A 21,908-nucleotide genomic window follows, 5' to 3' on the forward strand; every position below is an offset into this window, starting at 1 on the left:
TAAATCATTGAGGGAAGGTTGGCTGGCAGTTTATCAGTCCTAAAATTGACATTTTTAATGTCATCCATAGGGAAAAGCAGGGCTGACCCAGGTTCAGTGTAAATGGTGCAGACCCAGGTCCGACCCAGGTTGAAGTGCTGTGTAAATGGGGTATGAAGCAGGGTCCGACCCTGGAAACTTCCGTGTTCAAAGACCAGGGTCCGACCAGGGATTTTGGTGTAAAAGGGGTATAACCCAGTACAGTAGACTAATCCCTAAACCAAATATCCGTTATCAAGATTATTCCAAAAACCATTGTCTCCAGAATGTACTTAACAATATAGTAATCTCTAACCAAATACAATATACTAAATCCTAACCCAGTACAGAATACTAATCTTTAATCCAGTACAAAATACTAATTCCTAATCCAGTACAATATACGAACTAATTTGGTACAAAGTACTAACAATATAGTAATCTCTAACTAGGTACATTATACTAATCCCTAATTTGGTACACAATACTAATAATACAGTAATTAACCCAGTACAATATACTAACCCAGACCAAAATACTCACCCAGTTCAATATAGTAATCCCTAACCAAGTACAAAATACTAATCCCTACCCCAGTACAGTATACTAATCCCTAACCCAGTACAATATACTAATCCCTACCCCAGTACAGTATACTAATCCCTAACCCAGTACAGTATACTAATCCCTAACCCAGTACAGTATACTAATCCCTAACCCAGTACAATATACTAATCCCTACCCCAGTACAGTATACTAATCCCTAACCCAGTACAATATACTAATCCCTACCCCAGTACAGTATACTAATCCCTAACCCAGTACAATATACTAACCCAGACCAAAATACTCACCCAGTTCAATATAGTAATCCCTAACCAAGTACAAAATACTAATCCCTAACCCAGTACAGTTGATGTTCAAATGAATGGACAGCTCTGTCAGCCAATCAGCGGCCGCCCATTCATTTGAATAGGAGTTTTGACATCTCCATACTGCCAAAAAGCACCTGCGATATACCGCTGATGGGTCCAATTCTGACCCATCTTATGGTCTGCCCATCCAACCTCCAACTCTGTTCTGATGTGCACAGGACCGCACATCGGATTGGATGTCACACATCCGATGTGGAACGATTTCTCAGCACTATCTGTTGGAATCGGATAAAATTGGGCCCAAATTGGACAAGTGTATGAGGTCCTTAAAAATAATAAATATATATATAAAATATAATATTTTACTATATTATACAAAATATATATTTAATATATTATACAAAATATATTTATTTCAAGGAAATAGATACTTTAATTTCGCTGTGCCTACATTAACAAAAAAGTAGATTTTAAGGTGATTGAGGCATTCTAATTTTTTTTTCACCCCAAAAACGACATGTAATTATTGCGCCAATTAACCCCTTCATGACAGAGCCAGTTTGTGCCTTCATGACAGAGCCCTTTTTTTCAAATCTGACATGTCTCACTTAAGTGGGGATAACTTTTTTTTGCTTTTACTTATCCCAGTGATTTTGAGATTGTTTTCTCGTGACACATTGTACTTCAAGTTAGTGGTAAATTTTGGTCGATACAGTCTGTGTTTTTTTTGAAAAATACCAAAATATCGTAAAAAAATGGAAAATTTAGCAATTTGCAAAATGTTAAATTTTCTGCTTGTGAGACAAATAATCATACCACTCAAAATAGTTAATAACTAACATAGACCATATGTCTACTTTATGTTTCCATCATTATTTCAACTTCCTTTTAATTTTTTTGGACACTAGGAGGCTTACAATATGAATAGCAAATTCTCAAATTTTCATGAAAATTTCAAACACTGATTTTTTTAGGGACCAGTTCAGTTCTGATGTGACTTTGAGGGACTTGTATGTGAGACACCCCCATAAATGATGCCATTTCAAAAACTGCACCCCTCACAGTATTCAAAACAGCATTTTGGAAGTTTGTTAACCCTTTAGGTGTTTCACAGGAATTAAAACAAAGTGTAGGTGAAATTTCAAAATTTCTTTTTTTTTGCAGAGTTTCAATTTTAATACATTTTTCTAACGAATACAGTAGATTTTACTAGAGAAATGTGACTAAAAATTGATTCCCCCAATTCTTTTGTTTTCAAAAATATCCTATATGTGGCCCTAGTGTGCACGTTGACCAAACCACAGGCTTCATAATAGAAGGAGCACCTACTTGATTTTGGAGCCTCCTTTTTATGAGATTTTTTTTTAGGCACCATGTAGGTTTCTAGGCACCATAAGTGCTAAAAGTTAGGAACCTCCCCCACAAGTCACCCCATTTTGCAATCTACACCCCTCAGGGAATTCATCTAGGGGTATAGTGTACATTTCAAACCCCCAGGGGTTTCACCAATTGTGGTACAACTGGGCAGTGAAAATGAAAAAAATTAATTTTTCATTTTCACAGCTCAGTTGTATCAAAATTGGTGAAACCTCGGGGGGTTTGAAATGTACTCTATACCCCTAGATGAATTCCCTGAGGGGTGTAGTTTGCAAAATGGGGTCACTTGTGGGGGGGTTCCACTGTATGGGTGTTTCGGGGGTCATTCAACCAGAATCTGTGCTGCAAAATCCAAAAATCACTCCTTCCCTTCTGAGTCCTGCCATGCACCCAACTGGTATTTTTTGGTCACATGTGAGGCATTGCCGTACCCGGGAGAAATTGGGGCACAGATTTTGGGGTGCTTTGTCTCCTTCATTCCTTGTGAAAATGAAAAATTTTGAGCCAGATCTGCATTTTTGTGTAAAAAATTTTAATTTTTTACACAAAAATGCAGTTCTGGCTCAAAATTTTTAATTTTCACAAGGAATGAAGGAGACAAAGCACCCCAAAATCTGTGCCCCAATTTCTCCCGAGTACGGCAATGCCTCACATGTGACCAAAAATTACCAGTTGGGTGCATGGCAGGACTCAGAAGGGAAGGAGTGATTTTTGGTGGTGGAATGAATGGTGGGTGCTATGTCGCATTAGCAAGACCCCCGAAGCACCAATACAGTGGAACCCCCCCACAAGTGACCCCATTTTGGTCACCAGCTTTGGGAGGGGGGCTGGCGCTGCGGCTGGCGGGGGGGTGGGAGGGGTGCTGGCGCTGCGGCAGCCGGGTGGGTGGGAGGGAGGGGGGCTGCCGGGTGGGAGGGGGGGGAGGGCTGGCGATCGTTGGTGATCGGTGCGGTATACACACACACACACACACACACACACACATATATATATATATATATATATATATATACAGATAGCGCAGGCCTTATGCTTGCTGGCGAATCGCCAGCAGCATGCTGCTGGCGATCCGCCAGCAACACGGCGCGCCATCTGACTGAGACGCGCGTGCGTCCCCCACGCACGCGCGTCTCAGTATCCGGGCGGCCGGGCGGCGAGGCGGACACAATACTGTCCGCCTCCCGCTCGAGGGGGGCTGGGGGGACCCGAGGAGGCTGTGGGGGGGTGCGGGCGCCCGGTGTGGGCACCGGGCGACCGAGGGCAGCACCGTCGGAAGGGGACGCGCGCGTCCCCTTCCGACACACAGATGGCGCGGGAGCAGGGAATGGCGATGGCGACGCCATCGCCATCCCCTGCAAAGATGAGCCCGGCCCCATCTGTATATATACATATATATATACACACACACATATATATATATATATATATATAATGTGTGTGTATGTGTATATATATATATATATATATATATATATATATATATATATATATATATACACATTTGCAATATTTATCTTTTAATTTATTTTAACTTTTCTAGCAGCATGATCATGCTGCTGCTGCTGCTGCTGCTGCGGGAGGGAGGGGGGAGGAGGGCAGCGCTGCGTGCGCACCGGGGGAGCCGGGGGACCTGACGGAGCTGCCGGGTGAGTGCCCGGCGGGTGGGAGGGGGGGCTGCACATCGGTGGTGATCGGTGCTGCACCGATCACCACCGTTTTCTGTGTTACCGAGCGGCTTAGCCGCCGGTAACACAGGAAACGCTGTGATTGACTGTTCAGATTTGAACAGCCAATCACAGCGATCGCCGACCGGGGGGGGCACCCCTGCCCCCCCTGGGCGACGAGGGGGGATGTCTGCTGTCAGGGACAGCAGACATCACCTAACTGTCACTGCGTCTCTAGACGCAGTGACAGTTAGAAGTCATGACGTATATATACGTCAACGGTCGGGAAGTACTTCCCGACCATGACGTATATATACGTCAAATGTCGTGAAGGGGTTAAACTAACTGAAAACTTCCAAACATGTAATCAGTCATTAGGGTGGTTCTGACGCAGGTCCCGGCATTTCACTAGCAGATGATAAATACCTGGAGGTTCTTGTAGTGCACCCGGCTCCGACAGTGGGACGTCTTCGCTGCTTCTTCGCTGGTGTAAAAGAGGCCACAGAGTTTGCAGTAGAAGCCAGTTCTCGGCACCACGAATTCCACGCCTATATAACGGCATTACAGACACGTGAGGACACGTAACTACATTGATATCAATGCATATTCTAGTAACCTATAGTACATACAGCTTTCTGGTATAAGTGTATATCAAATTCTCAGACAATTTCATTAGGCAGAGGGTAACTGTGTAACGACTTACTGTAACCCTTTCATTGCCAACATCTGTTAGAGATTTATTTATTTGGTTTCCTACACAGCGCAGCAGATTCATTTGCGCTTTACAATAGTAGAGATGCGCATTTTATCTGCTAAAAATGACTATTTATTATATAAATTCAAATAAAAAAATAATTTGTAAAAAAAAAAGATTATATTTCCTATATAAGGTAAATATTACCGGTCATTATGATGAACTAAAAATGTTTGCTTAGCAACTTGGTACTTGTGTAGTATCACGGCGCCCTGCCGATTTGCATGCTATTCCATCCTTGCACACCCCCACTATCCAAGTTAGCCCGGAGCGTGGCGAGCGGATGCGGTATGCGTCCTCCCGACCTGTTCATACCCCCACTATCCACGTCGGCGCGGAGTTGATTGTATAAAGTGTGGCGAGCGTAGCGCACCCCGCGAGGGGACGCGTAAAACGATCCCGAAGCGTGGCGAGCGGACATGGATTACTTGACGTGTATTCCGTGGCCAGCGCAGCGCTTTATAAAGTCAACTCCACTCCGACGTGGATAGTGGATAGTGGGGGTATGAACAGGTCGCCACACTTCGGGCTGACTTGGATAGTGGGGGTGTGTAAGGATGGTATAGCATGCATATCGGCAGGAAATTGCAGATAATCGACCGAAAATCGTCCGCGAAATCACATTGCGGATCGAATCGGCTGAAAACTCGCCCGCTAAATTGTATGCAATATCGTATACAATTTAGATAAAATCGGGCGCCGTGATAATACACAAGTACCGGCAACTTTCACACCTATTTTGACAAATTCCCTTAGCACTCAAAGGGTTAATAAAGTTTTTTTTTAAATTGCTTAAAAAATTTAATTTTTTAAAAAAGTTAAGAAAATTTATTTTAAGTACAAAATGAGTATCCCTTATACCAAATGTTTGGGACCAGGAGCATTTTGGCTAAGGGATACTGCTGGATTTTGGAATATTGTTTTGTTTTTCATACTCACCTGGTTCTCAGGCGGTGCCCCAGCATCCCCCCAGGTGTAAATCTTCACAGGCATCCCCAGTCTCATTGATGCATTGCGTGGGTACATGGGTAACATCATGATGTCACAGGCGCACCCGCTAAATACATCATTAGGACTGGGAATGCCTCTGAAGATGGATGCCGTGTTTGCCGGGGGACCAAGTGAGTATGAAAAATGGTGCGGGGAACAAAAATGGGATATTTCGCTTTTTTTTTTTAACATATGGATAAGGGATACTCAGCCTGTATATCCAATATAATTTTATTTGTAAAAAAAAACAACTTTTTTTTTAAAATATCGGTACAAACATTGATAGTGTTCATTAATGGTCAGAACATCGTGACTTCCGTTTCCCGGGACCTTATCCTGCAGCCGAAGGTGCTGCCGGACTGACGATCAACAACAATCAGGAGAGGGGAGTGAGGGACCCATAGGAACGGCAGGGGGTTTCCTGACAGTTCGCATCAGATGCAACCGTGTAAGGGAAAGCCCATCCTGATGCGGTGCCATCTGATGCAACCATTCCAGGCAAGTGGTTAAGCTACATGTAAACGCAGCCAGTATTCAACCCGCAGAGAGGAAAATCAAACCCACCCAAATCTAACTCTCTCTGCACCTGTTACATCTGCCCCACTGGCAGTGCAGCGTGTCTATATTCTTTATGTAACAAAGAACATCCTGAGGATCCCATACTCACCAAGAGGGATGCTTAGCTCAGTAAATACATCATCTTGCTCCCATGAAGGCGACAAATGCGTTTCCTTTGGTTCTAAATCTGGCGCTTCAGGTTTCATTTCTAAAGACAGAGAATGTTTTAAATCAGTCAAGTAGAACTGTATAATTATCACCCCTTATTTATTCATTACCCAGCTCATCAAAATCATTCTCTACGCTCCTTGATGTTAGACAGTGGTCCTCGACTCCAGTCCCCACCAGTTTTCTGGATTTCTTTAATCGTGCACAGGTGAGGTGATGTATTGTAGAAATCCTGAAAACATAACCTGATCTTGAGGACTGGAGTTAAGAACCAGTGTCCTAATGCGACCCCTGCAGAGAATAGCTATTCCAAGTGCCCTAATAGAGGTAAGATATACACCAGCAATCAGATAGCTGGACCGGATTAACCGGGAGGATCTCCGAAAGAGAATTAATATCGGGGCCCAGCTGCTGACTTCGGTCCATCAGTGATGAGAACCAGAGGAGAAGAGCTTAATTGTGTGGTCACCTCATGTACATAATACAGAGGACTCATGTTCACTGGCCCAGAAGATTGTGGGTGAAATGGAATACGGTGCGATTTTTGGACACTTGCGATTTTTCGGTAAACAAATTCATTGGCACATTTAGCAGTAAAAATCGCACATTTTGGCATGTGAAAAAAAATCGCATTCGCATCCAGATGTTTTCCATTTATAAAGGATAGTATTCGCAAATGTAATAGGGTGCGATTTTTGGTAAATGTTACAGTGAGATCTGTACATGGTTCTGTACAAAAAATTTGTTAAAGCGAAAATGTAAAAAAAAACTGCGTGGGGTCCCCCTTCCTGAGCCAAACCAGCCCCGGACTCATTAAGGCGGTCCTGGTTTAAAAAGAAAAGCGGGAGAAAATGTGTAGGTGTTCCCCCTTATTTCAGAAACCAGGCTCTTGGACCGGTCCTGGTTCCAAAAATAACAGGGTTTTTTTTGTTGTTGTTTTACTAAATACTGCAAAATCATACAATATCATTACTAAAAAACGCATGTCTAAAAATTGCACATTTTTGATTACTAAAAATCACAATAAATAGCATGCAAATTCTGACTTTGTCTAAAAAAAACGCACCTTATTACATTAAAGTTGCAAATGTGATTTGTGCAATTTGGTGCGATTTTTTTTAGACACCTAAAAAATCTCACCCTATTACATCTCCCCCTATTTGTTAATTGTTGCTCGATATCCCAAGATATGAGCTGAACGTAATACCATAAAATATAGGAATTTCTATTTGGGGGGAGGGGGAATTATGTCACTGCATCGGATGATTGTAGCAATAATCCATCTAATGGATATTTCCTGGAAATTAAATAAAATGAAAATATTTGCAACAATGACATCCTTGGTGGACCTGTCACATTGTATATTCCATTAACTTCCTCAGTGGGAGACTTTGTCGTGTAACGTACCAGAAATAGAGATTTCCCTCTCCCTTTTGTTCCGCCTATCCTCTTGTATGTGCACCTCCATCATTATCACATTCCGATCTGGCGGAGAGTCTATTCTGTTACACAGATCCGCCGCAGTCGTCTTGGAGTCCGTGACGTCACCTGTACTCTCTCTCGCATTTTCCTGGAGTCTGTTGGGACTTGCGGCACTTTTTTCCAGTTTATCGCCTTTCTCCCCGAAAGCCTCGTTTACATCAGGCGCGTTGGCAGCTGGGTCGCCGCAGCTGCTGCCAGGGCTTGCACTTCCTCTAAGCGACGCACAACTCATCGCCACAGAGGAACATTCACTCCGGGTTCTCTGACTATAACGGCATTGCAAGTCGACGGCGTTTATCCCATGTGCGCACATCTGAACGCAGTTCTCTTTGTCCTTGGCTACCACCGGAACAATTTCTTCAAGCTCAGTAATGTCGGGTTCTACAATTAGATCTTCCTCTCCGACTTCATCCACAGTGACAAGTTCCTCCATGTTTGTTGGGTACCAGCTGTCTGGCTCCAGCTCACTTCCGCTCTCCCAGTCCTGCTCCTGTGAAGGGGATAAGCGCATTAATGGACTGCTAGTAGGGGCAATACATATCACTATCGGATTGGTATTCAGGTCTTGCATATAGGCCCTGATTCTGGATTATTCGCTAAAGTTGCGCGTTCGCACAGGGGAGCGATGGTGAACGACTGTGCACGCGCATAAACTTTTATGCGCATGTGCAGCCTCTTGGTGAGAGCGGGCGTGGCAAACTGCTTGTTCACGATCCTGTTGGCACCTAGCAGTGTGGTGGTGGTGGGGGTTTAACGGCGACGAGCTGCGCCCATGGGAACGTCCAGAATTCAGCTGCCCGCCTGCTTCCCGTACAGGGTGCCCGCAGATGTAAGACATCAGAGAGGTGTCTTACATCTGTGAGCGCCGGCAAAATCATTCGATGGTCTGTGACCATCGAATGATTTTGCCCCCACACGCAAGGCTGCTAATGGATGCTTATGCTAAACATCCTTTCGCAAGCGTGCGGGGAAATCGGCATGCAGGGGGGAGGCCGTTTGTGTGGACGGCGTTAAAATGACACGCAAAGCTGCAAATTTGAAAAGATCAACAGTTGGAGCTAATTATATCACTTGTGAGGAGACCTGGAAAACATGCACCGTGTGGGGTCCTGAGGACCAAGTTTGAGAACCTGTGTTCTCGGTGTGTGTCAGTGTACCAGATTTAAGGGTCCTACACACGGAGAGATTTGCTAAACGTTCTGAGCAATGCTAGATCGCTCGGAATGCTCAGCAAGATCGCTCAGCACACAGCGCTACACAGCGCTGTGTCCGCGCTGTGTGCTGAGCGATCTGTCACCGGAGAACACTGGTCCTGCCCAGCGGTATTACTAGATATTTCTAGCTTGCTGGACGCTAATCGCTGGGCGATAGCGACGAGGTTTCTTGCTTGCGCGCCCCGTTTTGATGTAGTCTGCCGCCACCCTCCGCCGACTACCCGCCACTCCCATGTCTCACCCGTAGCCCCCCGCAGCCCCACTCGCCATGCCCATCTCCCTGGAGTGAAGACGGGCAGGAAATTCGCTACCGTGCTGACGGGACGCAGGAGTGTGAGAGAAGCTTGCGCGGCCCCGTCAGATCTGGCGATTCCCTGAGCTGGCGGAGAGGTGCTACATCTTAGGGGCATTTTCTAAGCGATCTAGTTAGAGCACTTAAAAAATGCCCTGATATTGCCCCATGTGTAGGCCCCAATAGACGACGAGTCTATATCACACATATAACTCTAGTCTGTGAGCGTGTGTGTGACTGTGGTGTATGAGGTTGTGAGTTCCAATCCCCTGCATTGCATTCTGAGTAATGTGTGATGTAAATACTAGGGGATTCCTCTGAAAGCTGTTATTGGCAGGGTACAAACAAATCACACTATGGCTTTATTCACCAAGATGGGAGTTCTCTGTTAAATGGGATGTTGCTAAGGGCAACCAATCAGAATCTACTTCTTATTTAATTAGCACCTTCCAGAAGATAATAGCTAGTATCTGATTGGTTACCCATAGCAACATCCCATCTGAAATAGTGATTAAACCGCTATGACTGATGGCTTACAAGTGAAGGGTATGAATATAGTAAGAGGGGGGTTGGGGGGGATTCGGAGGTGCATTTGGTAATGGCAGATGCATGACTAAATGTAGGTATTTAGGAATGTGATATGCTGTCATTTTTGGCTTAATAACTGCTCATTGTATGCGCCTGAGTGTCAGTTCTTCTGGCAAACATTAACCCATTCACGGTAATATGTATTAAGCCTGCTAAGTGATAAAGTAGTGTTATAGTTAAGCTGATAACGCACCAGCCAATCAACAACTGTCATTTATTAAACACAGCTGATTGGTTGGTGTGTTATCACTTCCCACTTTATTACCGCTTTATCACTGAGCAGGTGTAATACATCTGCCCCTCAGTACATGGGGGGGGGGGGGATTTCCTATCACCACTGGTAACGCATCGGGAGCAAAAATACAGGGTTTTTATTAATACTTTTCCAGATGTTTTGCCGATGTTTTATATCGCCTGAAGGCAGCGAAGCAACCCCGTTATCTCTGGAAACAGGGCTGCTTTTTGGGGGGGGGGGGTTGGCTTTGTCCACCTAAGGCGGAGGAAACAAATTCCAGATCAGTCGTTGCCCCAGGTGGCTTATCGGGGGTAATTAGCTTAGTACCTGTGATCAGCGATGGTGGGTAATAGGATATCCCCCTTAGTAATATGAGCTCAGTTTAGGCGTTTAGGTTTTGTTTCCGTATACATATGTGTTTTGTGTGTAGATATGTGACCACTTGTTGCTTGCGGATAAATCACGCCTTCCTGTTTGGCGCACGCATGGGTTACTTGCACAGTAGCGTGCATTGCTTATTCTCACATGGGGCTGGTTCTGAGGTGCACAAATCTCTGTGCAGGGAAGTAATTAATGATTTAATGGTTGATTGGATACAGTTACTCAAATTCGCATATACTCCTCCCATACTGACCGCCGGGAGCCGCCAGTGACTGACAGCTCATTTGTGATGTCAGTCCCGACAGATGGGCCAGTGATTATGGAGAACACACTGCCAGATCCGTCTGTAGATATATCTGCTGGTGTGTACCCAGCTTTATATGTTACTGGCACAAATATAATTCACCTGCCCTTTGTGGTACAGATTAAGGAGGTCATTCAGATGTGCACGCTCCCCGCAATGTTTTGCTACTGCTCATAAGCATTTCTGCGCATGTACAGGCCCAGTTTGAGAACAGACGTGGCGACTTGTATAGTCGCCGGCCCGTTCGCACGGAGCAGTGGAGGCGGGGGGCATGGGGTGGTGGACACGGGTAGCGGCCATGGGAACGGCCAGCGTTTCATGGTCATTCACATGCAAGCACTGGGTGTTCCCATACTAATGCCGGGGGGGGGGGGGTGTCAGCTGACATCACCATTGAATGATTTTAGCCCTGCATGCAAGGCTCACTGTCCTAGTTGAGCTGAACACATTCTGTGTTCTGTAATATTGTATATAAGAGACTATCCTCCATGCAAAACATGTCACATTCTACATAACGCCTGATCACAGTGACTCTGTATCACCGGGTATTCTGTTATAGCATCTTATTTGTTGGTAGGCCACACAAGCAGCTTCTGCTGATTAAAATGATATGTGGCATGTCTACATTTAGTGTGTGACTGTGCACTCATGGAACCTAATATTGTTTTCCTGGAAACCAGTGTAACATAGCATTTTGTATGTAGACACGGCTGAATATAGACGGGCCACATATTTTAATCAGCAGAAGCTACTTGTGCTTCCTATTCACTCCATTCTGCAAATGAGACGCTATTTAATAGGAAAGGATGCTAGATGTATTTGGGCACATCTGTATGTGTTATATCAAAGTAGATTACCTGCACTGTTCACATAAGCCCTCACTATAATTAACTGTAACTAGACTTACCATCGGTGCATTTGCTTTGGGGGTTTATGTACAAAGCAACAAGACAATATTTTAATAATAAGCAACAAATATAATAAAATTACATACTCTATTACATCTAAAAATGATAAAATAACAACATAAAAGAGGTGCTGGTATTCAGTGCAGTGTATATTCACCCATCACTTTAGCAAGTGGCACGGATCCGTTTTTGTAAGGCCAATATTTCCCAAGGCTGGCAAGGGAACGTCTCTCTATATCCTGAAAAGGTTCTGAGTTCCTCTGGTATGATAATGGCAAGGTGGCTTTCCTTTGTGGTGAGGCAGCAGTTGGCTGTATGATGTCAGCAAGCTGGATATGCCTTACCAGCCTTGGGAAATATTGGCTTTATCATACCTCCCAACTTTCAGCTGGTCCGACGAGGGACACTTGCACTGAAATTAGGGGATGTTGCTTGCCGCAGGAGGGGGCTTGGCCTATAATCGCGTTGTCCCGTGAGGCCTCTAGCCAAGCCCCCAGCCCCTCTGGATGCGTCTATTTTCCGCTCGCCAGCAACTAACAGGGACTCCCAACTGCTCTACCCCCCCCCCTCGCCACGGGACATTGCTGGTGGCGGGAGGGACGTAGAGTTATTGGGACGGTTGGGAGGTATGGCTTTACAAAATCGGATTCGTGCCATTTGCTAAAGTGATGGGTGAATATACACTGCACTGATTTTATCATTTTTAGATGTAATAGAGTATGTAATTTTATTATATTTGTTGCTTCTTCTTATTATTAAAATATTGTTTTATTTACTTCAAAAGAAGCGCAGCACAATCTTCTTGTTTCTTCTCTTTATTATCAGGAGACTGACAATCTCCTGTTTCTTGCTGCTGCTTGAGAGAAGCATCCCGTGCAATAAGCGCCTCTAAAATAGACAACTTGTTGTCTATTATTTTTTCTTATGTACGAAGCCTTGACGCGGCTTGGGGGCATATCATACACCTGCACAGGTATATGTAACCAATATCTCTGAATTCTATTATCATGTAGTATTCAAGATTGGTTACTAATACCATTCAGTGAGCTGGGGAAACAATGTATTGTTTTATTACCCAGTATTAACCCCTCCCTCATGCACCTGAGTAATATTACTGAACTAATTGAGCATCTACCACTATCTGTATGTACGAAGCAACCTGCTGCTTCTGATCGTGCTTACAGATGTCATTTAAATGGGCCATGCTTTTACCAGCAAGACACGACTAGTAAAACCTTCACCCTTTTAAAATTTGGGCATAAACATGTTTAGAAGTGCTGCGTTTTACAACCTGACGCTTTGTATATAAATCCCATGGCCTTAAAAAAAACATCTGTTTCTACATAGTTTACCTTTAAAGTCTCATTGGCAAGTTCCCATGTCAACTGGGCCTGGGAAATAGGAATCTCCAACGGTTACACTTGTGGCAGTATTGTCAGACGCGGCTGTCTAATAATCTGGATTTCAGTCCTGCTATAGCAGCTACCGTCCGTGCTTACCAGACCAGTTTGTCTGCCCACACAGATATTGATACATCTGACCCCCAGCTCATGATTAGAAAGAGAGAGAGAGCGCTGGAGATATTCCCAGGACATTTCTCTCAGACACAAATATTCTTTCACCACAAATATATCATTTACCGGTCGCTACCAGAATAAATGAAATATACTGCACTGTCACTGACAGCAAGTCTGTGGAAGGGGAACATATATAGGGGTGATTCAGGTGGGTTCCTTCTTCAATGGACAAAACTGTGCTGCACTGCAGGTAGGGCAGATGTAACATGTGCAGAGAGAGTTACAATTGGGTGAGTTATTTTGTTTCTGTGAAGGGCAAATACTGGCTGTTTTACTCTTACACTGCCATTTCATTTTGAATGCACCCCCCCCCCCCACCCAAATCTAACTCTCTCTGCACATGTTACATCTGCCCCACCTGCAGTGCAGCATGGTTTTTTTCCATTAAAGAAGGAGTTTTCTTTTGCAAACCAACCAGAATCACCTCCATAGTCCCAGGTATGGGTAATTGGGTCGACCAACTGTACGTCAACATGCATTGGGTCGACACTGAAGGTCAACGGGCCTTAGGTTGACACTTAAAATTTGTCAACATGGCTAAGGTCGACAGGGTTGGAAGGTTGACACAAACACTAGGTCAACTATGGCAAGGTCGACAGTCAAAAAGTCGACATGAGTTATTCACGGTTTTTGTTCTGAATGTCGACATAGTCGACATGGACCCCATCTAAGTGTAACACTGCGCTCTCCATGCGGACACGGTGCATCGCTGCGCTCGGCACACTATTCTATTCTACCTCCGCAGCCTAGTAAAAGGTAGGCATGAATACCGCCTGTCGGCACGTCGGCTCAAAATAAAACATAAAATAATCAAGTCGACCTTTCGACTGTCTAATTTGCCATTGTCAACCTATTACTTGTGTCGACCTTCCAACCCTTTCTACCTTAGCATGTCAACTTAATTCAGCTTTCGACGTACAGGCCTGTCGACTCTCAGTGCATGTCCACTTAATACGGTTGACCTAATGACCGTTATCCCATAGTCCTATCTAGACCGTGTAATAGATGTGCGCTGTCTGACATGTTTCCCGATCACGCGTGTCTTTCAGCTCATGCCGCCGAGGGAAGTCACGCAAAGGTAATTTATATTTGCAACAAACATGTAAAAAAAAACAGTGTTAAGCAAAGCAACACGGCAAGGTCAATGCAGGGCACTCTCCTTACACAACAGCTATGCAAACCAGTGTCAACTATATATCAACTGCGACTGCAAGAGATGAAATAACATAGGCCGGGACACAAGTCAACGGATCATTTTCATCAATGGGTACAGTTCTTTTTTTAGGCTCTAAATGCTTAAGTTCATGCAATACCATCTCCTAATGACTGCTGGTTTAACACGGCAAATTGTTGATTTATTCTTAGATTAAAGGGCATGTTAGTAGCTCTGCGAAAGGCTTGTGGGGATTACATGAAAGGATCAGAGGACGCTGCTTAATGTTTATTTTGTTACAGTCTAGGAGCAGCCAGCAAGAAAGGGTTAATTATCCCCTCTGTGCCGTATTATCTACCCAAGAAACACCAGCGACGGGGTCAGAGTTGGACTCCTCCAAAATTCAAACTTCAACGAATCAGTATTAACCCTTCAACAGCAGAGTGAATTGGTCAAAATAGGTGTAAAAGCGGATAAACAAACATAGGCATTCATTATAATGACCTGTAATATTTTTTTTTTTACTTTATATAACAAATGGGAGGGACTCTGGCATTCTTAGTGGATATTTTGAACATTTCTCACAGAGATTTCGTCACTCAAAGGGGCATATTCAGGGTCCGTCGTTAGCTGATGTAGTTCCGCCTGTTCTAGCTTTTACATCAGCTAGACAGGCGAATTGTGTTTCACCCTTTCACCATTTAGTGTATTCAGGGTGAAATCAGTTCAGAACACCTCCTGGCGTTAAAAACCAATGAGGCGAAAGGGGGCATGTCCAATTCGCCTGCAGGCCTGGACAGTCACACACACACACACACACACACACACACACACACACACACACACACACACCATTTGCTTTTTTGGAGAGGTGCTATTGTGAATGTAAACTTTTATTTTCTTCTAACTCCCCTGCTTCTTTTCATGCACATGCAGGGGAGTTCAATTAACACCAATCCCTCCATCCCACCCTCCCTGCTGGGTCTCCGGGTACAACCGCCTCCGTTCCCGTCCAGCCACCATGCAATGCCGCTGAATCTAGTAATCCCCCACCCGCCCTGCATCTACTAATCCCCCGCTGCAAGGTGTCTGCCCACTGACTGGCTGCCGCTCAGCGGGCAGGCACTCCAGGAGGCATCCATGCCGAGATCGCGGCTGTGCTATCACAATCCCATATCACCTCCGTCCCCATCCACCCACCATGCAATGCCCGCTCTGCATCTAGTAATCCCCCACCTGCCCTGCAGCTTCTAATCCCCCGCAAGGTATCTGCCCGCTGACCGGCTGCGCACAGCGTGCGGGCACTTCAGGTGGCTGAGATCGCGGCTGTGCTGTCCTCCTGCTGTCCGCCCACAGCGTCTACAATCCCCCGTGAGCTTTCCTCCTGCTGTCCGCTCGCTGCCCGGCGGTGGCAGCCGGGCAGACAGCCGCCGGGCAGCGGGCGGACAGCAGGAGGAAAGCTCACGGGGGATTGTAGACGCTGTGGGCGGACAGCAGGAGGACAGCACAGCCGCGATCTCAGCCACCTGAAGTGCCCGCACGCTGTGCGCAGCCGGTCAGCGGGCAGACACCTTGCGGGGGATTAGAAGCTGCAGGGCAGGTGGGGGATTACTAGATGCAGAGCGGGCATTGCATGGTGGGTGGATGGGGACGGAGGTGATATGGGGTTGTGATAGCCCAGCCGCGATCTCGGCATGGATGCCTCCTGGATTGCCCGCCTGTATGCTCCCTCCCCTTGTATCTGTGTACTCTGCCTACCCCCCCCCCCCCTCCCCGCTTGCCTCCTTCACCCCCCCCCCCCCCCGTTTGCTGGCCTCCTTCATCCCCCCCCCCGCCCTGATGGCCCCCTTCACCCCCCCTGCTGGCCTCCTTCACACCCCCCCCCCCCTGCTGACCACCTGCTGACCACCTGCACCTGATTTTGTTGACATGTGGATTAGGTTGACATGGGGGAAGGTTGACATGGTGGAAGGTCGACATGGTTAGGTCGACCATGGGGGTTAGGTTGACAGGTGGAGGGTCGACAGGGTCATTAGGTCGACATGGTGGACGGTCGACGCGTGGGAAGGCCGACATGGTCATTAAGTCGGCATGGTGGTTAGGTCGACATGGTGGAAGGTTGACATGGTGGAAGGTCGACATGGTTAGGTAGACCATGGGGGTTAGGTTGACAGGTGGAGGGTCGACAGGGTCATTAGGTCGACATGGTGGAAGGTCGACATGGTCATTAGGATGACAGGTGGTTAGGTCGGCATGGTGGTTACGTAAAAGGTTGACAGTCTCAAAATGGGAGTGAGGGATAACAGAATCTTGGGTAAAAACATCACATGGGTACAACACTGCAGTAAAACACAATGCTACATGGGTAGAGTAAAAAAAAAAAATTAAAAAAATCTAAATATATTCATATAGACAATAATAAACATACATAATGTATTTATAAGCAAAATGACAATAAATGACATTGATTAATTAAAAAAACTACATAAATTAAATAATATTTTATGTTTTGTAGACTAGTCCCGACAGAAGAAATTGTCTAGTTCACTTTGTCTAAAGGCTGCCTGAAAACTGTAGAATCCATTTAGACAATCAGACACTGAATAGGCTAAATCAGATTATCATGGCTGAGTTTAGACAAAGTGAAACAAAAAGTCCAAATGACTCATTTAGACAGGCGAGGCAAACGAAAAGAGTTGACAGGTGAAATGCTTTAGACTGTCTAAAAAAAATGATAGTGAATACTACAATTCATCTAGACTTTTTTTTCAGGCGTAAAATATGCTGTTTTAGACAGAATGGACCTAACGACCAACAGTGAATACACCCCAAAGGGTTAAATTAAATGGCAGGACCAAGGAACAGAAGAAGTCAGCTGGGAATTCATAGAGAAAACTCCCCGAAAGCCGCCCCATATATATATATATATATATATATATATATATATATATTGTCTTTACACCTAATAGGATACATGATGAAGACAGGGGAAACCGGATCTTAATCTTTTTTTACTTACTTTCTGTCTAAGTGCAGGTTCAAGATCTGGTTCTTCCAAGTCCTTCTTGGTTCGGCTTGGCACTGAGTTGTGGTTAATCGTTTCTTCCCTATTTACAATCTGATGAAAATGTAATTACAACAAATCAGTGGGTCAGAAGGACATTATCCACATACGCACACCGGCCTTACATACTACAATACATTAGAAACGGCGTCCTTCCTTTTATCCATATCACAGACAAGCACTTTGTAATTCAGCACCAGACCAAAATAAGGATTACAATGTATTCATTTTATCCAACACAAATTGGCGAACACAATCTTGGAGGACTGGTTAAACGGTCAACACAAGTTTTATTTTTTACATTTTTTTTGTGTCACTACAAAAACAAATTAATGCTTCGCTCCCCATGTTTCGGGCAATGTCCCTCCCTCTGATTCTGTTGCGCTTGGCACACTTTACTGTTACGGATCAGAGTCCACAGGTATGGTTTAGTATAAGAAAAAGTGAAAATAAAGAAAAAAATGAAAAAAGAAATAAATGCCGACCTTTTCATGTGTCAACTATTGCCACGTCAGCCATGTTGACCTTTTGACCATGTGGTATCAACGTACTGACCTTGTGACAGATACCATGTGGTTACATTTATCTGGGCTGTGTTGTCAGATTTATCCAACCAACGACATCACATTTTTCTTGGCTGTGTTGTCAGATTTATCCGGGCAACGTGATTACATTTATCTGGACTGTGTTGGTAGGTATGTGAGGGCTGTGTTGTCAGATTTATCTGGGCAACATGATTACATGGATCTGGGCTGTTTTTTTTCAGATATAACAGGAGCTGTGTGGTCAGATTTTTCAGGAGCTGTGTGGTCAGATTTTTCAGGAGCTGTGTGGTCAGATTTTTCAGGAGCTGTGTGGTCAGATTTTTCAGGAGCTGTGTGGTCAGATTTTTCAGGAGCTGTGTGGTCAGATTTATCAGGAGCTGTGTGGTCAGATTTATCAGGGGCTGAGTGGTAACATATATAGATTGAGTATCCTTTATCCGAAATGCTCGGGACCTCAAACATTTTGTATAAGGGATTATTCTGGATTTCGGAATATATATATATATTTTTTACCTTATCCTTATACTTACCTGGTCCCCTGGAGGTCCCCCGGCGTCCACAGCATTCCACAGCGACCATCCGGATCCGTCTTCAGCGGAATTCCCAGTACCAAGGATGCACTGGTGACGTCATCAGTGCACCCGTGCAATGCATCCTTGGGATCAGGGATGCTGCTGAATATGATTCGGATGGCTGCCGTGGACACCGTGGGACAAGGTGGAGTATAAAAAAAGGTGGTTGGGGTGAAAAAAAAACAAAACAAAAAATCCCGAAATATTCTGAAAACCGTAGGTTTTCAGAATATTTTGGATAAGGGATCTATGGTTAAGGGATACTCTACCGGTATCAAGAGCTGTGTGGTCAGATTCCTCGGGGCTCAGTGGTTAGATTCATCAGGCCTCAGTGGTTGGATTCATCGGGCCTCAGTGGTTAGATTCCTCGGGCCTCAGTGGTTAGATTCATCGGGGCTCAGTGGTTAGATTCATCGGGGCTCAGTGGTTAGATTCCTCGGGGCTCAGTGGTTAGATTCATCGGGCCTCAGTGGTTAGATTCCTCGGGCCTCAGTGGTTAGATTCCTCGGGCCTCAGTGGTTAGATTCATCGGGCCTCAGTGGTTAGATTCATCGGGCCTCAGTGGTTAGATTCATCGGGGCTCAGTGGTTAGATTCATCGGGACTCAGTAGTTAGAATTGTTGGGGCTTAATGGTTAGATTTATTGGTGCTTAGTGGTCAGATTTACCGGGGCTCAGTGTCATGGCGTAACAATATCTCTGCAGACACTGCGGTGGCTTGGGGGCACTAGGTAAGTTTGGGCGCCGCGGGGTCTGCGGAAGCTATTGCTGCTCCGCTAATGGGGCCGCCGCCACCGAATCTGTTGCGGCCGGGCAGTCCCAATGCTCCTCATTTCCATTATAAATACCCCTCACAAAATAGCCGCCCCCATTTTGCAAGTGACATTTTAATTGTAACAGGAGGAGCGCCGGGAACAGAGACAGGAGGATCTTCTGGTCCCGGCAGCAGAGCAGTAATAGACTGGGTGGCGGCAGCAGATGCAGTGGTGAGGGGGGGGCTCTCATTGATTAGATTTATCAGAGCTTGGTGGTTAGATTTATCGGGGCTCATTAGTTAGATTTGTCAAGGCTCAATGGTTAGATTTGTCTTGGCTTAGTGATCAGAATTATCGCGGCTCAGTGGTTCGATGTGTCGGGGCTCAGTGGTTAAATTTGTTAGGGCTCAGTGGTTAGATTTATTGGAGCTCAGTGGTTAGATTTATTGGGGCTCAGTGGTTAGATTTATTGGGGCTCAGTGGTTAGATGTGTCAGGGCTCAGTGGTTAGATTTGTTAGGACTCAATGGTTAGATTTGTCAGGGTTCAGTGGTTAGATTTATCAGGGCATCGGTGACAGATTTATTGCGGCTCAATGGTTAGATTTGTATGAAGTGTTATATAAAGCTTTGCTTCGGTCTGTTTAGGAACAGAGATAATCTCACGGAATTGCAGATTACCTGTTCACCGTCTTTGTTTTCTTTAACGTCCTCGATTGTCTCGGGTGTTTTCGTTTTCCTCTCCTGCTGTGTGCTCTCCTCAGTCCCAATGCTCTCTTTGCCTGGTTTAGACTCTGACCCGTCTTTCCTGCCTATGTCTTCCGCGTGGCTATCCTTGGCCTCTCGTACCTTGCCCTCTTCTTTCCTCTTTGTCTGTCCGGCTGTATCCGGGGATCTTGTCTCTGATTTTGTGCTGGACTCTTTCCTATTGTTCTCCCCCTTTTTGCCCTTATACCTGGACGATGAGTGAGGATTCTGCTTTTCCCTGTGCCCTCTGGGCCCATCAATTCGATCATCAAGCACTTGCTTGTCAGTCTGTCTGGAGTAATGCCTTCGATCGAGAACCCAGTGGTCTGTCCTATCCCTGTTCTCTTCTCCGTTGTCCCGCCTGGTTCCTTTTTCTCGGTCATCCTCCCACCTGCCATATGCTGCTTGTTCCCAGGACTCCCTCCCATTGCCCCATTCTGCCCTAGATGCCCCCAAGGGGCTGTGAGTGGAGCTACAAGACGTAAAGCTTGGAGTGTGTGACCTCGGTGACAACGATCGGCTAACGGGGCTGCGTGACCTCGTCCTTTCATTCCGATATCTGTAAACAGAAGTGAGCATCTCAACAACAAGTACGGAGAAAGAGTCCCATACAGTCCCCATTTAATCTTTAACCCGTCTTACCTGTCAGTGTCACGGAACAGGTCTCTCTCCCTCTGTGTGTGCAAATCATAGATGATAGCATCAACAGTTTTCCCTGGCTTCTACAAAGAGAAAGCGACAATTGTAACATTCAATAAGACGATAATGTCCTTTTCGACCTTGACCCATGTCGACCTTAACTCATATTGACCTTACTGCATGTTGACCTAGTGGTGTTGACCCAATGCTTGTCGACCTAGTTGGTGTAGACCAAACGATCCCAACCCTGTGCCTGACGCCTGACGGGAAGTATGTTGCCACGGACTGGAAGTGATGTCCGGTCCATTAGGAATCTAATATATGATTATTCCAGATTTGTTATTGAGCAATACCCATGTCAAATCTTTTTCTGGGATCCAAATGATTGGTTGTTGGGGGTATTTAAACCTACCACTGGGACTAATGTGTATTCTCCTTGATAAAGACCTCAGTAGAGGTGGAAAGCGCGTTCGGAGTGGGGAGCTTCTGGAGTGTGACTTGGACTTTGGACCTTTTACCTACCATTTCCAGATGTCAATGGTGAATCCTGGGTATCACCGTTGTACTATGTGAATGTTGAGGACTGAAATATTTTTCAAGTTCTCCACCATCTATGGTAAAAGGCCATTTTTTCATTTACCTCCTAGTCCTATTATTGTTGTTGTGTAGTCTCTGTATCTGTTTTCATTAAATGGTGTTACACTATATGCCATTTCATAATTTTTGGGGCCACTGTCACAGACTGTTCACCATCATTGAGTGCGACTGATAGCTGATTTGATGCGGGGGACCCCTTTGAATTTGAAATACATACATAAGGCGGAGAAGAGGAGCGTTCATGATATAAGGATGGAAGTACTGTATTCATTACACACACCATTTGTTTCTGATATTTGGAGAGGAAGATCGTATCCCAGTATTCAGGGACATTTTATTCCATATCCATAGCGCCAGTGGGGGGAACACCCAACTTTAAAAAAAAAAAATGATAGTTAAGGTGCCCACATGCGTTTGGGCGCACTCGAGTGCTCAGGTATTGGTGCGCATGGGC

The 21,908-nt window shown here is 45.3% G+C and overlaps 1 protein-coding gene across 2 annotated transcripts in view; it reads right to left on the reverse strand.

Annotated features, from left to right (window-relative positions):
• The window catches only part of RBM20 (RNA binding motif protein 20), a 216,305-nt gene that overhangs the window by 17,758 nt on the left and 176,639 nt on the right, over window positions 1–21,908 (reverse strand). For both annotated transcript variants that reach the window (XM_083149840.1, XM_083149841.1), the window contains exons 8-13: window positions 20,861–20,940; window positions 20,153–20,777; window positions 17,558–17,656; window positions 7,812–8,376; window positions 6,346–6,444; window positions 4,361–4,482 (exon numbers count right to left, since the gene is read on the reverse strand). In XM_083149840.1, coding sequence (XP_083005966.1) covers window positions 4,361–4,482; window positions 6,346–6,444; window positions 7,812–8,376; window positions 17,558–17,656; window positions 20,153–20,777; window positions 20,861–20,940 — 1,590 coding nt within the window. The remainder of the gene's footprint in view (window positions 1–4,360; window positions 4,483–6,345; window positions 6,445–7,811; window positions 8,377–17,557; window positions 17,657–20,152; window positions 20,778–20,860; window positions 20,941–21,908) is intronic.

Source organism: Crinia signifera, chromosome 6 (genome assembly GCF_055691185.1).
Source record: "Crinia signifera chromosome 6, ASM5569118v1, whole genome shotgun sequence".
In the NCBI taxonomy this organism is placed as follows: Eukaryota; Metazoa; Chordata; class Amphibia; order Anura; family Myobatrachidae; genus Crinia; species Crinia signifera.